A 20,821-nucleotide genomic window follows, 5' to 3' on the forward strand; every position below is an offset into this window, starting at 1 on the left:
GGGTCTTGTTTTGGATCTCTTTCAAGGGCAGATGAACATCCTTTCAAGAATAATAGACAAATACAACTACGGTGTTTTCTACGTGATGTGCACCCCCAACATGAAGGGTCCATATGTAAAAGCACAAACAACTGTCGCATTCGAGTCCCACGTGAGACACCACACATCCCAGAGCTTCTGAAATGTTCAACAGTTCCCCAAAATGTATCACTTTGATCAAACTCTGTAATAACTTGCACAAAACCAAAATGTTCCAAGAGGTTTTCAGTGGAAGAGTTAAGGATATATTTTAATGGTAAACAATTACATTCTTCTGTCATCTGATACTTTTTTTTTCCTTTCTTTTTTGGAAACATGCTTTCTGAATTTTCAATAGTTCCTTTGTGAAGGCATCTGTTACTCACATAATTGAAAAGATGTTTGTGCAGTGGCATGCTTGAGAATACAGTTATTTAATCTTAATGATAAAGCCCTGAGGACAGAAAATCATAAGTAGAAACCTCTTGTTATTTATCAAAAAGAAAAAGGGCTAAGACACCTCATCTATTCTCAAATTTAAATTCAGGCTGGATGAAAACTATCAATAAAACATGGAACCTGCAAAGTTTCCTAAATACTATAGCAAGGTTCAAAGGGGGTTGGGTAGGGGGAGTGGGAAGAAAACAAAAATGAGACAATAAGGGAGCTCCACAAAGAAGAAACTGCTGTTTGGCAAGCCTTTTTTGGGTCAAACAAAGAACTTGCTGTAGTTTACAGCATGACATACACACTTGATTAGTTTGTGCCTGAGGGTGTTTTTACACTCAACAGTGTAAACTCCAACTTCTATTAATTACAACTTGCATTTAGAGGCAAATTTAAGAATTTTTAAATAGAGATTTTTCAAAGGCTGTTGTTTATTTTTTTTTTTAAACAGAAACCAGTTTTTCTACTCCAGGGCCTGGCTGGGGTTCTGTTTTCCTTTTTAAAAGTTTCTTGAAAAATGCAGGCATTGGAAAGTTATCAGAGCATTTTAGGCATGCTGAGTGATACGGAGGGAGGCTCTTGCTTATGAAATTACCTGACTGTCCTTTGGGGAGACATTCTTTACAGATGAGAAGCTGCTCCGGGCATAGGGTGCTTACATCCACCCAATTCAGGTGCCTTATAAGAACAAGCCTGATGGGGTATCACTGGAAGAGCAGCAGCAGTACCTTACCGAGTCTGCCTAAATCTCAACACTTTGTGTTAGATTTTGGGGGTTGCTGGTTGCTGATAACGGCCAGGTGGCCTTCTGTGGGTGTGGGGAAAAGGGAGATGAGAGCGCCTGGGTGGCGGTATTACAGAAGCATTACCAACAGAGTGCCTGTTGGCCAGAGTCCCCATTACCAAGACAGTGTTTACAAAGGAGATGCAAGTCCATAGATTGGTCGAGCCCACCATGGGTGAGGATGGGGTACGGTCTACCCCCTGGACCTCAAGGCAAGAGACTGAACAGACACTGAGAGGATAAACGATAATACCTGCCTTTGGTGTATCCAATTTGGAAATTCAGCCTTAGACCCCTCCTGACTGCCCCTTCTACCAACTCATTCCCTACCTCTTCGTACACATTTCCTAGAGAAAGCTGTCCTTTTGGTTTGGATTTAATTTAATTCATTCAACCCCTAATACTTGAGTCCCTGGTATGTTCACGACGCAGTACTGGGTGCACTGGTGAGTCTCAAGGGAAGCAATACCACAAGGTCCTTGCCCTCAAATATAATTTCTTTACTGTTTCTGAGTTCTACAACTGAATTATTTTAGGCAGTGTACGATGATCTATCTTAGGTTCTAACCTAATCTCTTTAAGGTCCGGTTCGTAAATTGGTACAACCAACTGTGGAGAACAGTATGGAGGTTCCTTAAAAAACTAAGAATAGAACTACCATATGACCCAGCAATCCCACTCCTGGGCATAAATCCGGAGAAAACCATAATTCAAAATGATACATGCACCTCATTGTTCACTGCAGCACTATTTACAACAGCCAAGACACGGAAGCAACCTAAGTGTCCATCAACAGAGGAATGGATAAAGAAGATGTGGTACATATACACGAAGGAATATCATATATATATTGCCATAAGAAAGAACAAAATAATGCCATTTACAGCAACCTGGATGGATCTAAAGATTGTCATACTGAGTGAAGTACGTCAGAGAAAGACAAATCTAGAACATCACTCACATGTGGACTCTAATTTTTAAAAATGATAAAAAATGAACTTATTTACAAAACAGAAACAGACTTACAGATATCAAAAACCACTTATGGTTACCAAAGGGGAAATATGGCAGGGAGGGATAAACCAGGAGCTTGGGATTAACATACACACACTACTATACATAAGGTAGATAACCAGCGAGGACCCACTATATAGCACAGGGAACTCTACTCAATATTCTGTGATAATCTATATGAGAAAAAAAATGAATATATATGTATAAATGAATCACTTTGCTGTAGACCTGAAACTAACACCACATTGTAAATCAAATATACTCCAATAAAAAAAAAAAAACAGTTCAAATTCTAGACCCCCCCCCCCCCCCTGGAAGACTTTGCTTATTCCATTTGGAAATTCTCTCTTCTTTCTCTGATCTCTGTTGAACTTATTATTTGTATCTATTACTTCCTTACCTAAGGTTTTTATAGCCTTAAATATTTAACTCTCTTTCACGTATGTATGGAGTATGAGTCGGATCACACAAGATAGGGTCACACCCAGCAACCCCACGACTGGGCACATACCCAGAGAAAACCATAATTCAAAAAGACACGTGCACCCCAGTGTTCACTGCAGCACTATTTACAACAGCCAGGTCATGGAAGCAACCTAAATGCCCACAGACAGACGAATGGATAAAGAAGACGTGGTACATATATACAATGGAATATTAGCCATAAAAAGGAACGAAACTGGATCATTTTCAGAGATATGGATGGACCTAGAGACTTATACAGAAGGAAGTCAGAAAAAGAAAAACAAATATCATATATTAACGCATATACGTGGAATCCAGAAAAATGGTACGGCTGAACGGTTTGCAAGGCAGACATAGAGACACAGAGGTAGAGAACAAACGTATGGACACCAAGGGGGGAAAGCAGGGGTTGGTGGTGGTGGTGGGATGAATTGGGAGATTGGGATTGACATATATACACCAATATGTATAAAATAGATAACTAATAAGAACCTGCTGTATAAAAAAAAAAAATTCCAAAAAATAAACAAAAAATGTAAAAATAATAAAAAGAAAGCAAATTTTAGAAAAAAAAAAGATAGGGTCACAGCACCTCCCAGTTCTAATGAGTTGGTAGTAGTGCGTATGGGTGCCATGTTGAGAAGAATTGTGAAGCTGCGCCTGGGTTCTCGGGAAGCGGCATCATATTCCCTTAGCGGTCTCTGCCATGAATGTGGTAGCATGGGCACCTCCTCATTTTTTTGCCAGCCCTATTCTTGATAGACGTTCAAAAAACACCAACTGGCTCTTGAGGGCAGCAGCAAAGGAAAAAGGCAGCGAGTCAAATGGCACATCTACCCGACCCAAGAAAAAGAAACTGGCCACCAATTTCAAAAGGAATCTTAGGCTCTGCTGATAGACTGACACTGCCCACATCCCAAGAAATACTATATGCCACATCTGGAGTAGCTTTGGGTATTCTAAGTGACACAAACGGGAGGCATTTACACGAGAGCAAGCCAAACCGGTGAAAGTCCATATATCGTGCTCTGAGGCTTGAATGAATGGATTAGGAAGACTTGAAGTGAGAGAGGAGCTTTGCCAAGTGTATGGAGGCCCATCACCGAGAAAAAAGAGCATGTGGAATGAGTCAGCCCCAAAAGGCAAGGTAGAGTCAGTGGGAAGCCACAGGTGCGCTGCTCAGTATGGGAAGAGCGTACAGGTGAAGAGTGCCTTCAACAGTGGTGTTTCTTCGTTGCCTTCCCACTGCAGGGCGATTAAGCAGAGACAGAATTACAGCCCGATGCCAGAGACAGTTCGGTCCTCATGGAACACAGCAGCCCACGGGCGTGTTTAGTTTAGTTTACATAAAATATTTTCAGAAATATTGGAGCCAGTATTTGTAAGTCGGGTGATTTCACATAAAAATTATCTCCAGAACACGGAAGGCGTGGAAGCACCGAGACTATATCCTTCTACGGCAGTAAGTGTCGCTGATCCCACCGGGCCTCTCTCGCGCCCGGCTGTGTGTTTTGCACTTTCCAGCCTGGCCACACCTGTGCTCACCCATGCTACCTGCCCCCATCAACATCTGAGTGTGTGACCACTGCTTCTCCAGTGACCGGGTGAGAGGGGCCAGTTTCCTAAATTTCCTGTCTGTTGCTGACTGATAGATACTTTTGTAAAATACCATAAAAAGGAATTAACAGGAAAATGAGAAATTTTAAAAGACATACAAAATGCAAGCCCCCATTAAAAAAAAATTCAACAGACAAAAAATTATTCTGGCAAACTGCCATGTAAGTGTATCAGCGCTTATGCATAGCTGCCCCATTCACAGAGCACAGATGGGCCAGAAGAACCTCACTTTGAGTAACACTGTCTAGAGGATTGCTAAAGGATCCCCGCAATCTGTGAATCCTGCCTGTGGCTTCCTCAACCGTGTGCTGATTAACTGAGTCCCTTAGAACCTGGTGTATGTCTGGCATTTACCTTGCAGCACATACTTATCTTATTTAAAACGTGAACCTCTCACACACTGCCTTCCGCCTTCAGAGAAAAAAAGGCCGAAGCTCCATCTGACTATCACTGGGCTTCTGCCCAAACGCATGGGGCTTGGGTGCAGCTCACCCCAAGTCACTGCCCAGAAAAACGCCTCAGCCAGGCGGCGTGACAGTCTCACCCCAGGAATGCTTGTGGGAAAAGGGTAGAGGGTAGACTTTGAAATTGGGCATTGAGTACATAAGAAGGTGAGGCATAATTGTTCATTTCCCCCACAAACAAATCCATTTGTTTATGATTTTCTAACTACTCAGAAAAGCACATCATAAAGTACTTTTGCCTTAATGCTCCTTTTAAAATCCCTAGGAACAATTTCATGTGCTCCACAGACACAGACCATGTAATTTATTCAGGAAAATTAAAACCAGTAATCTGGTATTCTGTGTAAAGATTTTTTTCCCCCTTGCATGTGCTTAAAAAACATTAAAAAAAAGAAAAGAAAACAAATCTGCATGTGAAAACAGTCTTTAAAGTGAATTACTATTCCAGAAAAATCAAGCTAAGAGAATTCCACTAAAGTAACCATTTTCCTTTTTGTTCCTTTACTGATAAAAGAAAGTTATTCGGGGCATCTTCAACGAAGAGTTGAACGAGAGAGAAAATGTTCCACTGAGACGTGTCCTGCACAGAAGGAGGTGGGCATTTTCTTTTTTTTTTTTTTGCATTATAATCTACAGTAACTTCATCTATAAATCCTGAACAAGAAGTGTCCAGGATAACCACACTTCATAAGCTTTGCTGAGTTGGAGACATCTACATAGCGACAGTCTTTCGATGGGGAAACATTAATGCTTTTTATATTGGTGATCATCTGTAACATGAGCAATTAAGTACAGTACTAATGGACTGCGGCCAGGAGCCTGGTACTAACATTAAAAACTGACAGAGATGAATAGGTTTGGAAGCAAAACCAGGCTGACAAAGACATTTTTATGAAGTGCTTGGACCTATTTGATTTAAACCAATCAGAGGCAAGTTTGGACCAGTCAGGCCTTCAGCGACAATGATGCATTCACAGGCATTGTACCTACCATTCCTGCTATGCCCTAAATAAAAACAACATTGATTCTTTTCAACAACTTGCACTTTCATTATTACACTCATGAATAAACCAAAAGTGCCCAACTAATATATACAAGTAACATTTACGGAGGGAACCGGCTACTTTTTTCTTGTTGGAAAATGAAAACATTTACTGGAAGCATGAACCACACTGCATGAAAAATAAATCAGTGGATAATGCATAGTAGATCACTCACTGCTTCTTCATCTTCTAGGAAAGCAAAGTTGGTGGTAGGGAAACAGGAAAGGGAGCCAGTCCCTATATTAGAGTGAAAACAAGAGCCCAGGTGAGCCGGCAGCAGAGGGGGAACTCCAGTCATTCTCGTCTGGTTTGGAAGGCTTTAAACACTGCCAAGGGCATCTCCAGACTAGATGTTTGCTCACAAAACCCTGACCCTTTAAAACTCCCTGAACCTTCTGGAAGACAATGGCCTTTCACCATTCTAGTCATCTCTGTTTTAATTGTGTTAGCACAGCCTATAAGTAGCAAGAATGAGTGAAATCTACCAAAATCACTCAACACAGTTGTAGTCAAGAGCTTCAGCCTTTTCTTTGACCAAAGCATAACTGGTTCAAGTCCCTGGACAGATCTGAGTGTATACTCTTCCCTTCTTTGGTAGAACCATCAAAGAGAAGTAGGACATCTAGCGCCGTCATTCCCAGACATTTCTCCCCACCATAACACACGGGAGTATGGGTGACTCCTTTAGAGCGTGGTTCAAACGAGTGAGGGTGGCATTACGGTAAGTAGAGTCTGATTTCTTTAAAAAATATACCAATATTTGCAGATGGTTGATTTAACTATTAGAGATTACTAATTATTCATGACATCCCTTGTATCTGACCACAACAATGCAAGAGGGACTTAGATGGCGAAAGTAAATGCCTACTGTAAATCTCTTAGAGGAAAACACAGGCAGAACACTCTTTGACATAAATCGCAGCAATATCTTTTTGGATCCACCTCCTGGAGTAATGGAAATAAAAACAAAAATAAACAAATGGGACCTGATTAAACTTAAAAGCTTTTGCACAGCAAAGGAAACCATAAGCAAAATGAAAAGACAACCCTCAGAATGGGAGAAAATATTTGCAAATGATGTGACCAACAAGGGATTAATCTCCTAAATATACAAACAGCTCATGCAGCTCGGTATCAAAACAAAACCGAAAACAACCCAATCAAAAAACAGGCAAAAGACCTAAATAGACATTTCTCCAAAGAAGACATACAGGTGGCCAAAAAGCACATGACAAGATGCTCAACATCTCTAATCATTAGAGAAATGCAAATCAACACTACAATGAGGTATCACCTCACACCAGTCAGAATGGCCATCATCAAGAAATCTACAAACAGTAAATGCTGGAGAGGGTGTGGAGTAAGGGGAACCCTCTTGCACTGTTGGTGGGAATGTAAATTGGTGCCACCACTATGGAGAACAGTATGGAGGTTCTTTAAAAAAACTAAAACAGGGCTTCCCTGGTGGCGCAGTGGTTGAGAGTCCGCCTGCCGATGCAGGGGACACGGGTTCGTGCCCCGGTCCGGGAGGATCCCACGTGCCGTGGAGCAACTAAGCCCATGAGCCACAACTACTGAGTCTGTGCTCTAGGGCCCATGAGCCACAACTACTGAGCCTGCGTGCCACAACTAATGAAGCCCGCGCGCCTAGAGCCTGTGCTCCGCAACAAGAGAAGCCACTGCAAAGAGAAGCCTGAGCACCTCAACAAAGAGTAGCCCCCGCTTACTGCAACTAGAGAAAGCCCGTGCACAGCAACGAAGACCCAAAGCAGCCAAAAAAAATAAATAACTTATTAATTAGTTTGAAAAACACAGACTCTTTAAAAAAAAAAAAGATACATGCACCCCAGTATTCACTGCAGCACTATTTACAATAGCCAAGACATGGAAGCAACCTAAATTTCCATTGACAGAGGAATGGAGAAAGAAAATATGGTACATATGTACAATGGAATATTACTCAGCCATAAAGAAGGACGAAATAATACCATCTGCAGCAACATGGATGGACCTGGAGATTATCATACTAAGTGAAGTAAGTCAGAGAGAGAAAGACAGATATTATATGATATCACCCATACGTGGGATCTAGTTTTAAAAAATTATAAAAATGCACTTATTTTACCATACAGAAACAGACTTAACAGATATCAGAAACCACTTATGGTTACCAAAGGGGAAATATGGCGGGGAGGGATAAATCAGAAGTTTGGGATTAACGTACACACGCTACTATACATAAGGTAGATAACCAACGAGGACCCACTGTATAGCACAAGGAACTCTACTCAATACTCTACAATGGCCTATATGGGAAAAGAATCTGAAAAAGAATGGATACATGTATATCTATAACTGAATCACTCAGTTGTACACCTGAAACACACAACATTGTAAATCCACTATACTCCACTGTAAAATAAAAATTAAATTAAGACAAAGAAAGGAAATGCAAATGCCAAGAACGGGTTAAGGACCATGCTAATCACCCTGGAACAGCTGTGCTCCAACCTGGGTTTCAGGTTCTGTGCAGGGATCTCTGTGTTGGGGGCCCCCGTGGGGCGCCCACAGCTGACTACTGTCTCTCAGCTCCAGATCCACTCTTCTGTGCTCTGCCTGGTGATGCTGGGACCGGGACAACATAAATTACATGTCTCTCTTGTCAGCTGTCTTCCTATTGGGGTTCTGCAAGTGGGGCCCTAGCAGGCCAGGGGAAGGGAGAAGGGACCACCTTCCCTTTCGCTTGCTGTTCATTTCAGTGCCAACCCAACAATGACGTAGCAGCAGCAGTTGGTTCCACCCTGTCGCGTCTTTCAACAATCCCTGAGTAGTTTCAGTGCGTTTCCTCTGAGGTCTGGCCCCAGCCACAGAGCATGCCTCTTCAGGACGGCGCCCAGCTCCACGGTGCCTCCCCTCTGAGCTCCTGAAGGACCAGTACTGGCTGGGCGCCTCTACCTATGAGAGATCTGAACCCCAGTTTGGTGAGGTCCACTCTCCAAACTTCTGGGTGGTGATAACCTACCTTCTTTTCTCTATTCCTTCAACCCTAGGAAACCTCTAGTTACTGCCTCCATAGCGGTGGACTGCTTCACACCAACGCTTGTTAAGCAGTTCCCTACGGTAAATTCTCTCTGTTGAATACTTAGTGTGGATTTTTATTTTCCTTCCTGGATCCTGACTGATACACTGACCAAACAAATTCTAGATTTGGAGGAGTAACCGACATAGCTTTTCAAAAAATGTATTCCAGTGGGAGACTAAACCTTTATGAAGTCTGCTCCCAAGAATGAGAGAAGAAAAATCTCTAAAAATCTTTAATAATGTTTTTAGTTGCTAAACTTGGAGGTATCTCTATTAGAATTTTCCATTTTGACTGACTGAAGGCATGTGGGATTCTACTACTCCAGGAAGAGGTAAATCATAAAACAAAAGTACACAACCTTCAAAAGAACATATCTTGGCATTTCATTTAAGATTGAAGCTATTTTTATCCACACAACTGCTTGAGTAAATTAAACACAGAGCCACACACACACACACACACACACACGTACCTAGTACTATGGAATCCAATCCTTTTTCTGTCCCAAACCTTATCTGTTTTTTGACCATGTGATGCTGCCTAATACATCTGATTAATTTTTCACTCTACCTAGGTGAGCTGGCCCCCAGCTGAGATAACACTCCTTTTTCAACTTTTAATTGCTATCTGGGCCTTTAAGTGTGATGCTTCACATGCTGGGGGCGTTGGCACATGGAGCTAAGGGAGGTTCACTATCTGAAAGTAGAGACAGTGTTGCTAATGAAAATGTTTGGATTAAAGCCTTGACTCATAATCAAAACAAGATGACTCTGGTACCTCAGACACTACAGAACACTCATCCCAGGTACCAGTGCCTTTTCGTACTAGAACTTCAGTGCTGTTAAGTGTTAGGTACAGTGAGGGTACGGGCTTTTGTATTAAATACTGCGAGAAATAACACATTTAAAAAAATCGTGCGGTATACTGCAAACAATGCTATGCAAAGTAATAATTTGAATTCCTGTTATCAATTTTTTAAAAATCCTTCTGCATTATAACACTGTCAAGTAAGGCAATCTCTTGGGAATACTTTGTGAGAATTTTTCATAGGGTACTAAACCCAGCTCAATTTTCTACGATTATACCTATAAAAACATTCCAAGTTTCACTGAATGGCCATGCTAAAAGAGGCTCTGTGTTAAGTGCAATGCAGATAAAAATATAATTGGGCTCAAAAGAAATATGACTAAGAGTTGATGTGTGAGGTGACATTATCTGAAGATGCATTTGTATGATCCAGAGACGGGTGTTAAGCATGTGGGTTGAAGTTGGAATGGTAACTGACTATGTGAAGAGCTACCATCAAATTTAGCACTTGTGTTTTAGTTTTCAAAGGAGGAAGCTAACTGGCCCGTTTGCTCAGCTGACCGTGTCTTGACTTCATTCCATCCATGGCCATCATTAAAACGCAGACACCTCTACTCGGATCTCACAAGCTCTGAATCTGAAACCATGAAGCCAAGTCGGTCAACACTACTGCAGGGAAATGCCAGTGATAAGGAAGTTGTTATGACCTAAAGAAATTAAGTAGGGGCTGGAAGTACAGAGCAAGGATAACGCGTGATTTATGCTAACTGGTCTCCAGCGTTGTGGGTAACACAGTCCTAATGCAAAGGGGAAGAATTCCTGAGGATACAACCCGCATAGGAGGCCAATTTGGCATTAGTTCTTGTTTGCATTATCATCACCTTTCTGAGAGAAGCTGAAATTATTAGAAAACCAAACCACACAGAGCTTGGCAAGAAAGGATTTCCTGGGTCGAAAGCATTAGGAGAAAAACACCAAGATGGGAAAAAACAATGGATCTTATCTGGGACCAATTTTCTTATTAAAGAAATGCTTACTTTTCAATATTAATACAGTCAACATTAACACTTTTCAATATTAATGCAGTTACATGGCAACCTCATAGTAACACCACAGACCCCAGAATCTCAAAGTTTTCCAGAAGCTGAAAGTTCTCGTAGTAAATAAACCTACAGAGTACAGAGAACATATTGAATAATGTATGCTTGTGGGGGGAGGGGTAAGTATCATCAGGCAGGTGGTCACAGGATAAAACCAAACTAAACGAACTTAATCTAATTTCATCCCTTATAACCAGAGAAAGCCATGTTCCCTAAAAATCACAAGGCAGTATGCAAAGTAAAATGCCAGAGGGATATTTTCTGTTTCCTAAAAGGTCTTATGCTTGACCAATTAACTTCCAATTAACACACTTTTAATTAATCAACGACTTTCCAAGAAAGGGTGCCTTACCTTTCATAATGTCTGCGGGTACAAGTGGCGGCACTGGTGCTCCCAGGATTACCACCTAATTCATCATAAATATGTTTCCATTGACGGCGGGCTGTTATCTGAAAAAAGTGGCAATGAGAAATTTAATCTTGCATCATAAGAGATTCACAGTGCCAGGATTCAATACATACGCAACAGTCTATTCTGGAAACCCAGAAACAGAGAAGTCCAAATGAATACATGGGAGACTTACGGGCTTATAGTAAGATCTCACTTTTAGCATTTTTCTTTACAGTAAAAATGGAATTCTGCTTTGGGCTCTATATTTTGTCACCCTTAGCGCATTTTTGTCTGAGGCATCTCCCTGGATATTCATGTAGTTATTTGCCCCCAAGGTCCCAAACTTATACTCTGTTCCTTTATGTCATGTGATAAAGCATCAAAATAAAATAAGACTTCAGCTAAAATATATCTTAGTGTACCAGTTTAAATGAATCAGAATTAACATTACTTGCTTAAGGGCTATGGTAATGGGTGGCTGAGTACATAGGTAAAGACAGAGTTTTCATAAAACATGCTTTTGTATCTTCTGGTTTTTCAACTATTGTGATGTGTTGCCTACTTTAAAGACTAAAAAAAAATTCCTACACAAATTAATTAAAATGATCAAGTTGGTTATGAAATTTATGGTCATCTCAGGCTATATTTTTATGCCAGCTCCTCTAACCATCAGAACAAAACCAAAATCTGAAACTGTCTATGTCACAAGCTGTTTATTTTTCTTCACTTAGGTCAGGAAAATGGGATATCCATCAAATCCTATGAAAATTAACATATTCCAAAGTTAAAATGTAAGCTCTGTATTTTACTGAGTTGGGTGAATAAAAACAAACAGCTTGCAACATACCGAAAGGCATACTATGGTCTTGTTTTTTTTTTTTTTCTTTAATTTTATTTTTATATAGAAATTAAGATTTTACAAAATAACAGATGCATGATCTAGCAAATGATTCATTTGGGGAAACCACGTCACTTACTACATCTGAGCAATCTAGTGTTTCCTTGAAACTGGGAAGACAGAGCAAGTTCTGAGATCTTTGTGAACGTTTCTAAACAGGGCTCCAGGAAAAAACTCTGCTAGTGGAATGTGCAGGGGGCAGGGCGTGGCAGAGGTGCCAGTGGCATTTAAACAATCAGAACAGGAGGCTTCTTTTGAAAAACACCCGCAGAGCTGCCAGCGGAGTTCACTTAGGGGCTAGAGGCAGCAATGCGTGAAAAAAAATCTCAGCGTGCATCCAGGGGCTCTGTGATTGCGATCTAAGGAGGAGAAGGGTGGTTAAATATCATAGGGTAAATGGTACCCCTTCCATTTCAAATAAAAAGAACCCCTTCATTTCCATAAACCCTTCTTAACAGACCCAAGTAGGACCTCGAGACAGTGTGAGTTTTGCATTGTTCAATGTCCCATGAAGCATTCCTGAACCAATTTGTTTCAATAGTTCTTGTTAGCCTGAGCCACCTCTTAGATCTACGAGCAGGTATAACTAAAAATCCTCCTGTATTTGTAGCTTGGTTTAGATTACAATAATAAATGTTTTTTCAAGCCCCTTTAAAAATACTGAAAATACATATTTTGGTAATTATTTTGTATTTAGTTACAATCTCCCTCCAACCTTTTAAATATTACAGTTTCAGGCCGATCCATTCTAGACCTGTGTATCACAGAAGAATAAACAGGTTCCCCTTCTTCCAAGTATCTACCTTATTCCTCAGAGCCCTTAGAATACTGAGTCCCTTGAAACAAATCTCCATATTCCCATCCCTCAGGTGAGGTGCGAGCCCTGGAAAATAGCCTATGTGTGTTCCTGCAATCACTTCAGAAAGAAACCATCACTCTTGTATCTCTTGTGTACACTGTATTTTATATTTTGTAAAGAGTTTTCATATCCATGATATCATTTAATCCTCGTATCAGCCTGTGAGGCAGATTATAGGAATCTCATTCACAGACAAAGGAAACAAGTCTCAGAGAGGTTGCACGACTTCCCTAAGGACACACAGCAGCAGAGTGGGAATGTCAGGATTCATACCGATGTCTTATGGTCCCAAGAGCAGACTTTTTTCCACTACATCAAAGCAGCCTCCATATCAGAATGACCTGATGAACAGTGTAGCAGGGTGACAATATAGAACTCCAGGGGCCTTTTGCTTTGAAGGAAGGAGATAACTGTGGGACCCATAGCTTCTGCTACAATTTCTCAAATTCTCACTAGTGGGAAAATAGCATCGCTACTACGAGGTCAGCAAGAATGTAAGGGGGTGGGTTGGGTTACCAATGCTCTGAGATTTTACTCTCTTAAAGTAAAACCATTAAAACTGTGGTTCCTGCCACCCTGCCCACTTGTGTCTCTAGTTAGAACATAGGTTCACCATTAAATCACGGATAAGTCCCAATTATACCAGAATCCATCCGTTCACTCGAGTATCCATTCACTCACCAAACATTTATTGAATATCTCCCATTTGTTGGGTACTGTGCTAGCAGCTGGGTGGCAACAGTAAAAACCCAGCACCCAAGATGACTGCATCCTAGTGGCAGATACCCAAAAATAAACAAATGACCAAATATATAAACAGAGTACTACTGACTGTGAAAAATATAATGAACAAGAGGCCACTGCTGACAGGGATATGTGTGGAAACTGGCCATGTTCCCTACCCACAACCCATCATCCAGACTAGGGGATGCCCTGTTAAACATGTGCCTATGACAGAAATGACAAAACTTCTTTGAGAATAGATAATGAATTATCAAAAGGAAAAACGAAAAATCTTCCTGACACTAGGATTGAAGCTGTGGCCGCGGGAAGCCAGCATCAGTCACCACTTGGCATTAGTAAACCGTATGCAGCTGGCTAGGGGTCTGTTTCAGCCCCCCGCTAGCAGGTTCTGGTGTTTCAATACAGTTTTTACCAGTGGAGAAAAGACAAGGGCTGGGCCTTCAAGGAAGTGGGTTCTCAACTGTTTACTGAACTTCCACTGGCCAGCCTGGATGAATCAGGCCATTTTGAGATATTTTCTTTCCACAGGAAAAGTCATAAAATGTGCTCTTTCCAACTGCTCAACGCCTTTAAGTACACAGTTCTCCTGGGTATACATCTCTTATTTTTTGTGCCCAGATGCGCTTTCAATTCAAACGCTGACCATAGGCTGTACAGCAAAGGAACGTCTAAATCCTCGCCTTGTCCAAACCTACAGGGGGTCTCAGAGCCCTGTGAGGATAGGAGGACGCAGCTGGGACAGCTCCTGGGCATCATGCCCCCACCTGTGTACATCTGCCTTCTGTACTAACAGGCTTTCGTCGTGCCTAGGCATGCATTGGCTTTGGGTTTTTATTCTGTTGTCCTCTCTGGATGTGTGTAAGCTTTAAACCCAGTCTCAGGCAGAAGCGATGTCTGCCTCCTGGTATCTGGCCCCCAGCCCCATTCAGCTGGAAGGTTTGATCTAGCCATGGGGTTAGCTTGATCAACTCTCTCACAAAGCCTCAGGCTTCCTGGACATGTTCATGTTTCAACCTGACCTTCTATTATTTTAGGTTTTTAAGGATACAAAGAACTCTGGCTGTCTGTTTCCTAAAGAAAATTCATCCAAGCAGTGGGATTCCTGACATCAACACATCTGCTGCTGCTTACCATTCTAGGACACTACCAGGTACAGAGGCTCGGAAGCGGAAGGGAGGGTGGCGGGTTGAGGGTGGGGTGATAGCATGAGAAGAAAGAGACGTCACCGCTTTTCAGGGTTCACAATCTAGCAGGATTCATAACGCATACAATTAACCATAAAGCAAGACGGAAAACCGAGTGGACCACACCCAGGTAAAGTAAACCAATGCAGGTGCATGTGAAACTTAATCTCACTTTGAAGACACTTGATAGTTACTTCTTTCCCTAGTGTGGATAAGACCCAAGGAACTCTGTGAAAAGCACTCTACACCTGTCACGTTCATGAAGTTTTCACGGCTTATGAATTCAGTCGCCTCTCTGTATCCACAGACCCCTGCAGATACCAAAATTTGCGGACGCCTAAGTCCCATAAAAAATTTGCATATAACATATGCACGTCCTTCTGTATACTTTAAATCATCTCCAGATTGGTTATACTACTGAATACAATGTAAATGCTATGTAAATAGTTGCCGGTACTTGGCAAATTCAAGTTTTTCTTTTTGGAACTTTCCGGAATTAAATTTTTTTTTTTTTCTGATCCAAGACTGGTTGAATTTTCGGATGTGGAACCCTCAGATACAGAGGGTAGACTGTACAGTGGTTTTCAAGCTGCTTTTTGGAATTCAGGTGGTGTTTTAAAAGGTGGTGTGAAACTAACTCCCAACAATGCTAATCCCTGCCAAGAAAATGGGCCCAGCGAGTGGGAAAGGAATCTGTCCCTCCCATGATTTTATTTGATGAAAATAGTCTGTCGGGCTTCCCTGGTGGCACAGTGGTTGAGAGTCCGCCTGCCGATGCAGGGGACACGGGTTCGTGCTCCCGTCTGGGAAGATCCCACGTGCCGTGCAGCGGCTGGGCCCGTGAGCCATGGCCGCTGAGCCTGCGCGTCCGGAGCCTGTGCTCCGCAACGGGAGACGCCACAGCAGTGAGAGGCCCGCGTGCCGCCAAAAAAAATAAAATAAAATAAAAAATCGTCTGTCACTTTAAAAAAAATTGGAAAACTATTTAACCCAAGATACAGTCTTGGAGGCTTTATTTTCCTACCTTTGAGGTCACTAGGATGAAATAATTTTGGTATTTTGTGGACTGGTGAGGAAAGGGTCGTCAGTGCTTCCACTACTGTATTAACCGTAAGAATGTGTAGGACGTTATGAAGTCAGAAGGAGAGTTTGCCTGCGAGCAGTGTTGCCCCAGCTGCTGTGAGAAAGCCTTTTTCCTCAGGACACCTTGAGGGTGGACTGAATTCAAGGAAGATGACTTTTTTTTCCTGGTACTACTCCAGGAACTGGAGCCTTTCAAAGCGATATGACATCATCTTTGGCCTCGAGAATTTTGAATTAAGCGAGAGGCTTTGTCTGTCCAGAGAACTAGGGTTAGATTCAGAGGATGCCTTGGAGTGATGTCAAAGCCAGAATCTGATGTCAAAGCCTAATCCTTCCAGCAAGAAGACAAGTGACTTCTTGCAGTTGGGAAATAATGGTCCGGTCTCACCCATGGGGCGAGGCGGGGCTGTGAGCTGACATTCTTAGAAGGCAGCACTTGTATGGTCCTCTGCCTCTAGGATAAGATTTACTCAAGACCCATTTCCCGACTCAACCTCTCTCCAAATATTGCTTCTGGCTCGCCATCAAATGTTTAGCCAAATGGAAATCACTTTAGCAAACCATCATCAACACGCTGCATCCTGGTAATACCCCAAGCTACTCTGCAAGCTTTAATTGCTTCACCAGACACTGAAGTGAAGACCTCCTTAGCTCATCAGCAAAACTTGATTCAGTTCTGCCTCTTCCACTGCAGGTGACCCAGACTCTCAAATGTTTGGAAGGAGAAATTGGATATATGACTGTTAAAGAAGGGTCCTCATTGCCAACCAATCAAAATGCCAGTGTACTGTTCTTTAGGAAATCAAATCCATTCAATACATTTGTGATCTCGAAACCTAGGGGTGCAGAGACACAATATACATTTCTAGCAGAGGCAGAAGAGGCCAAGAGAACAGAATATAGCCATTAGTTGAATGCTGTAAAGGCTTAAAATAGAACTTGTGCTCTTTTTTTTTTTTTTTAAATTCAATTTGAGGGTTGTGAAGGACTAAAATGAAATAATCCGTAATCCTCAATTCGAACCAGAAGGTTTGGAATAGTTTATAACCACAAACAAAAACAAGCCAATTAAGATGGCCTCTTTTTATAACCAGAAGGAATTCCAGAGAGATGTCTTTATCCAATCACAAGTTAACAGCAGAAGAAATATATCTACACATTTTAAACTTGCAATTTTTTACTATTACTGAGTATTTACATCTTCCAGACTTCCTGACCCATCTTCTAAGGTCACACATTTTTCTCAAGAATCAGAAAATCTCAGCTAATAGTCAGTATATCTGGTAAGGTTCGTATTAAGTACAAAGAAGTGACTGAAAGATGCTACCAACGAAGGCAGGTTATTAGATCTTTTTTTTTTTTTTTTCCCAAAACATCACCCCAAATACGTAAAAAGATACATAAGAGACTGCTGGGAATGGAAGGCACAAAGAATTTATAAATCTCTTTCTTCCCAGTGATACTGTGGAGGTTGAAGTAATTATGCACAAAATTCTCAGCAGTTCAGAATGTGAAGAATGCCATGGTGACCCCATTCAGCTCATCTCATCTCCCTGTGCCTCAGTTTCATCTGGAGCAGGGCAAGGATCTTTTTCTGCATAAAGGCCAATTTGTGAAAAGTAAAGTTAGGGGGCTACACTTTTCCTTATTCAAAATGAAAATGGCTTATTGAGTCCCAATTTAGATTGCCACTTCACCAAACAGAAAAATATTCGTTGGAAACTTTGTGCTACTTCTGAGCCAAGGCATGTTAATACTCTGGCATGTTTATCGCGTTTATTTAGTACTAGCAGGAAGACAGCATTCTAATCTTTGATACTTGACTTAGACGGGGGCTTCTGAAGCCAGGCGTTGTGAGGTCTAGTCATCACTGTTACCATTAGCTTTGAATGAACATAATCTGGGCAGCTTAAAACAAAAAAAAAGGATTCTCAAATTCTCAGGCCAGGCCCCACCCCAGAGTTAATATCTCAGAGACTTAGAAAACTACTTATACTTTAAAGTTCCCCATTGAAAATCTGAGCCCCAGTTCTTGAGTAGCTTCCGGGAAGCCTTTAGAATCTTCTTCACTGATCTGGAAGATTCTAAGATCTCTTTTGAGCTCTAAATGACAAGTCTACACTTGCTTCCGACATCAGATAATCTCACAGATAAGTATCCTCTAGTAAGGCTGCGATGACAAGGTTAAGTCCTCAGACTGTGGATATCATTCATACATCTCCTGGAGTGACTTCAAAACCGAATCCTCACTGAGCATCTCAGACTTTTATTAGTCAAAATACACTAGAGAAAAATGTTTTCTGTACTTCACAGGTTCAAAAGCTTAAAGGTAGAAACAGGAGTGGCAAACTTAAGTGCCTGCAGGGCCAACAGGTAGTATGAGGCATTTTTTAAAAAGGAAGGAAGGAAGGAGGGAAAGAAGGAAAGAAAGAAGGCAGGAAAAATCCCACCAGTTGGCTTCATTCAGTTTATGGCCCCAAATAGATTTTACAGTGAGATAGCCACGTAGATTCACTGCTTGAGATGAGATGAAAAAATACGGCGTATTGTGAAGAGTGGCAGGGACCCGCCAAAGGATGAAGAAGTTGAAGGGTGAGTGGAGAGGGAAGGAGGAAAAGGGCCACCCCACAGGTCACCTGTCCTCTTTGTGACTTGGCTGAAGAGACGTGAAACACATAACCAGATGGAAAGCAGATGCCCATCTGGTCTTGCCACGTCCACCCATCCCAGTCACTCTCTCCTCCACTCCATCCAGCACAACGCAGGGCAGGAAGAGAAGGGGCAAAACAGAACACTTAACTTGTTATCAATCTTCATCGCCCCCAGCCCCATCCCTCACTGCCTAGCATCCAAGGGCCTTCTTCCCTCGGGTGCATCCTTCTCTCTGGATTCCCCTTCACGGTCACTTATCCCCACCACCTAGTGACTCTACTTTAAGTTACAAACTCTCTATACCCAACTTTATTCTACCTACATAGTTTGTTTCCCCATCTGATTTTCTCTTCCAAGAAGGTCATGACCTTTCATGTCTAAATTCCATCCGTTCTCCAAAATCCTGCTCAACTGGCATCAGAGCCACAAGTCTTTCTTCCCCATCTCTAACCGAGGAAGTACTTTACCCGAACCCGGCACTGATCTTTTTTTCCACCTTGTTTTATAATTACTGCCTTTCCTGGATGGTAAGCAACTGGAACCCCTGGCCTAGATATTTTTATGTCTCCCAGAGTGTCTTAACACAATACCTTATACACATGAGACACTCAGTAAATATGTGGTCAGGTGATCTGCTGATTGTGTGATTCATTCATTCATTCGTTCATTCAACAGAAGAAGAATAATCACTGTTTGTTCAAAAGAGTATTGCAAATGCCTTGAGACTCATCAGAAGTTTCTTTTGTATTTTCTACACCACTTTGCTATTGCATGTTAAAAAAAAAAAAAATCCTTGTGCAAATACAGAAGATACAAAAGCAGGAAAAACTGATTCTGTGAAATTTACTGGCACTCTCCCTATCAGTGAATAACAAAAAATTCCTGGGTTTAAAAAGACATTCATGATGTTGTACAATATCATGTAACTGCCTGCAGTCACGGTCCATAAGAACGTGTATTCCTACTCTGAGCTTTCAAGGTTAGGCTTAGAAGTCCAGGCTATGGGGATGACTCCTAAATTTATGAGACTAGCACTGCATAAGCTACCAGCTTTTTCACATGCACAAAAGCTATAATTAGCTCAAGATTTTGCAAAACTATGAGCCACAGTGGGAAGGAGTCAAACTCCCTGTCCTATCAACAGATCCAACCAAGTGAAAAATTACATTATTTATTTTTCAATCGGGCATTTGGTAAAACAAGTATTTTAAGCAAATTCATGTCTATGAAATGCACCTTTAAATGTAGTTCACATGAGTATTCGATTTCCTTATAAAAATCTATGTAAGCCCGTATATTAAATAAGCATTTTACATGTATATAGACTCACATCCAAGAATGTTTAGTCAGAACTCACAGCAGGTATCTCTACATTAATACCAGATTACATGAGTCACATAACACTTGCTGTCTCTTCCCATCCCAAGCCCCTGACATCACACCCTTGCATTAGTTTGTGGAACAATATGCTACGTCTGGCAAGGAACACTCATTATTTTGGGTTAAAATGAATTTCATTTTCTTGACTCTGTGTCTCTTACTGTCATTTTACTACCGATACAGGGATATACCCCAGGTTACTCTGTGAGGAAAGAAAAAAAACGATTTCTTCTTCAATTGTAGAAGAACCTGCACAACTCAATCTGATCATTGTGTGGAGGAGAAAATCTTTCCAGTGACGACATCTTCCTGTGTCACTTGATTTTATTACAGATGTCATCTCTGCGTGCTGTAATAGTGCAGCTCTCTCTTCTTCTTTCAAGATTTTAATCTGAGTCTGTTGCTCTAACATTTTATCAGTTCAAAATACATGCTGTAAACCTCCCTGGCCATCAGATTTTCCTGTGAGCTAAAAATAACCCGTTCCTGTCAGTTAGAATTAGCTGATAAAGAGTGTCAGAGCCTGTTCTGAATAAGAGTGATAACTTCCTGTTTATGTGGCACTGACCCTTGTCTAATAAAGCTTCTTTGCCCTAGAATGAGAGGAGATTCTGCTGCATTCTATTCCTTAATGGCCAATACTGATTACTTTTGAAAGCCTTTAATACATTTCCCATATTAGACATGAACAGATGTCAGGTATGTTGCCAAGGGAAATTTCTTTTATGCAATCTTGGCTTGTTGTACTATAATAGCCCTTTCTCAACATGGGAAAAAATTACAGACCCA

The 20,821-nt window shown here is 41.4% G+C and overlaps 1 protein-coding gene across 3 annotated transcripts in view; it reads right to left on the reverse strand.

Annotated features, from left to right (window-relative positions):
• ARID5B (AT-rich interaction domain 5B) overlaps positions 1 to 20,821 on the reverse strand; it is a 184,850-nt gene that overhangs the window by 16,386 nt on the left and 147,643 nt on the right. For all 3 annotated transcript variants that reach the window (XM_024765210.1, XM_024765211.1, XM_024765212.1), the window contains one exon: positions 11,194 to 11,291. In XM_024765210.1, the coding sequence (XP_024620978.1) occupies positions 11,194 to 11,291 (98 nt within the window). The remainder of the gene's footprint in view (positions 1 to 11,193; positions 11,292 to 20,821) is intronic.

Source organism: Neophocaena asiaeorientalis, unplaced genomic scaffold (genome assembly GCF_003031525.2).
Source record: "Neophocaena asiaeorientalis asiaeorientalis breed wild unplaced genomic scaffold, Neophocaena_asiaeorientalis_V1.1 scaffold183, whole genome shotgun sequence".
Taxonomy (NCBI): Eukaryota; Metazoa; Chordata; class Mammalia; order Artiodactyla; family Phocoenidae; genus Neophocaena; species Neophocaena asiaeorientalis.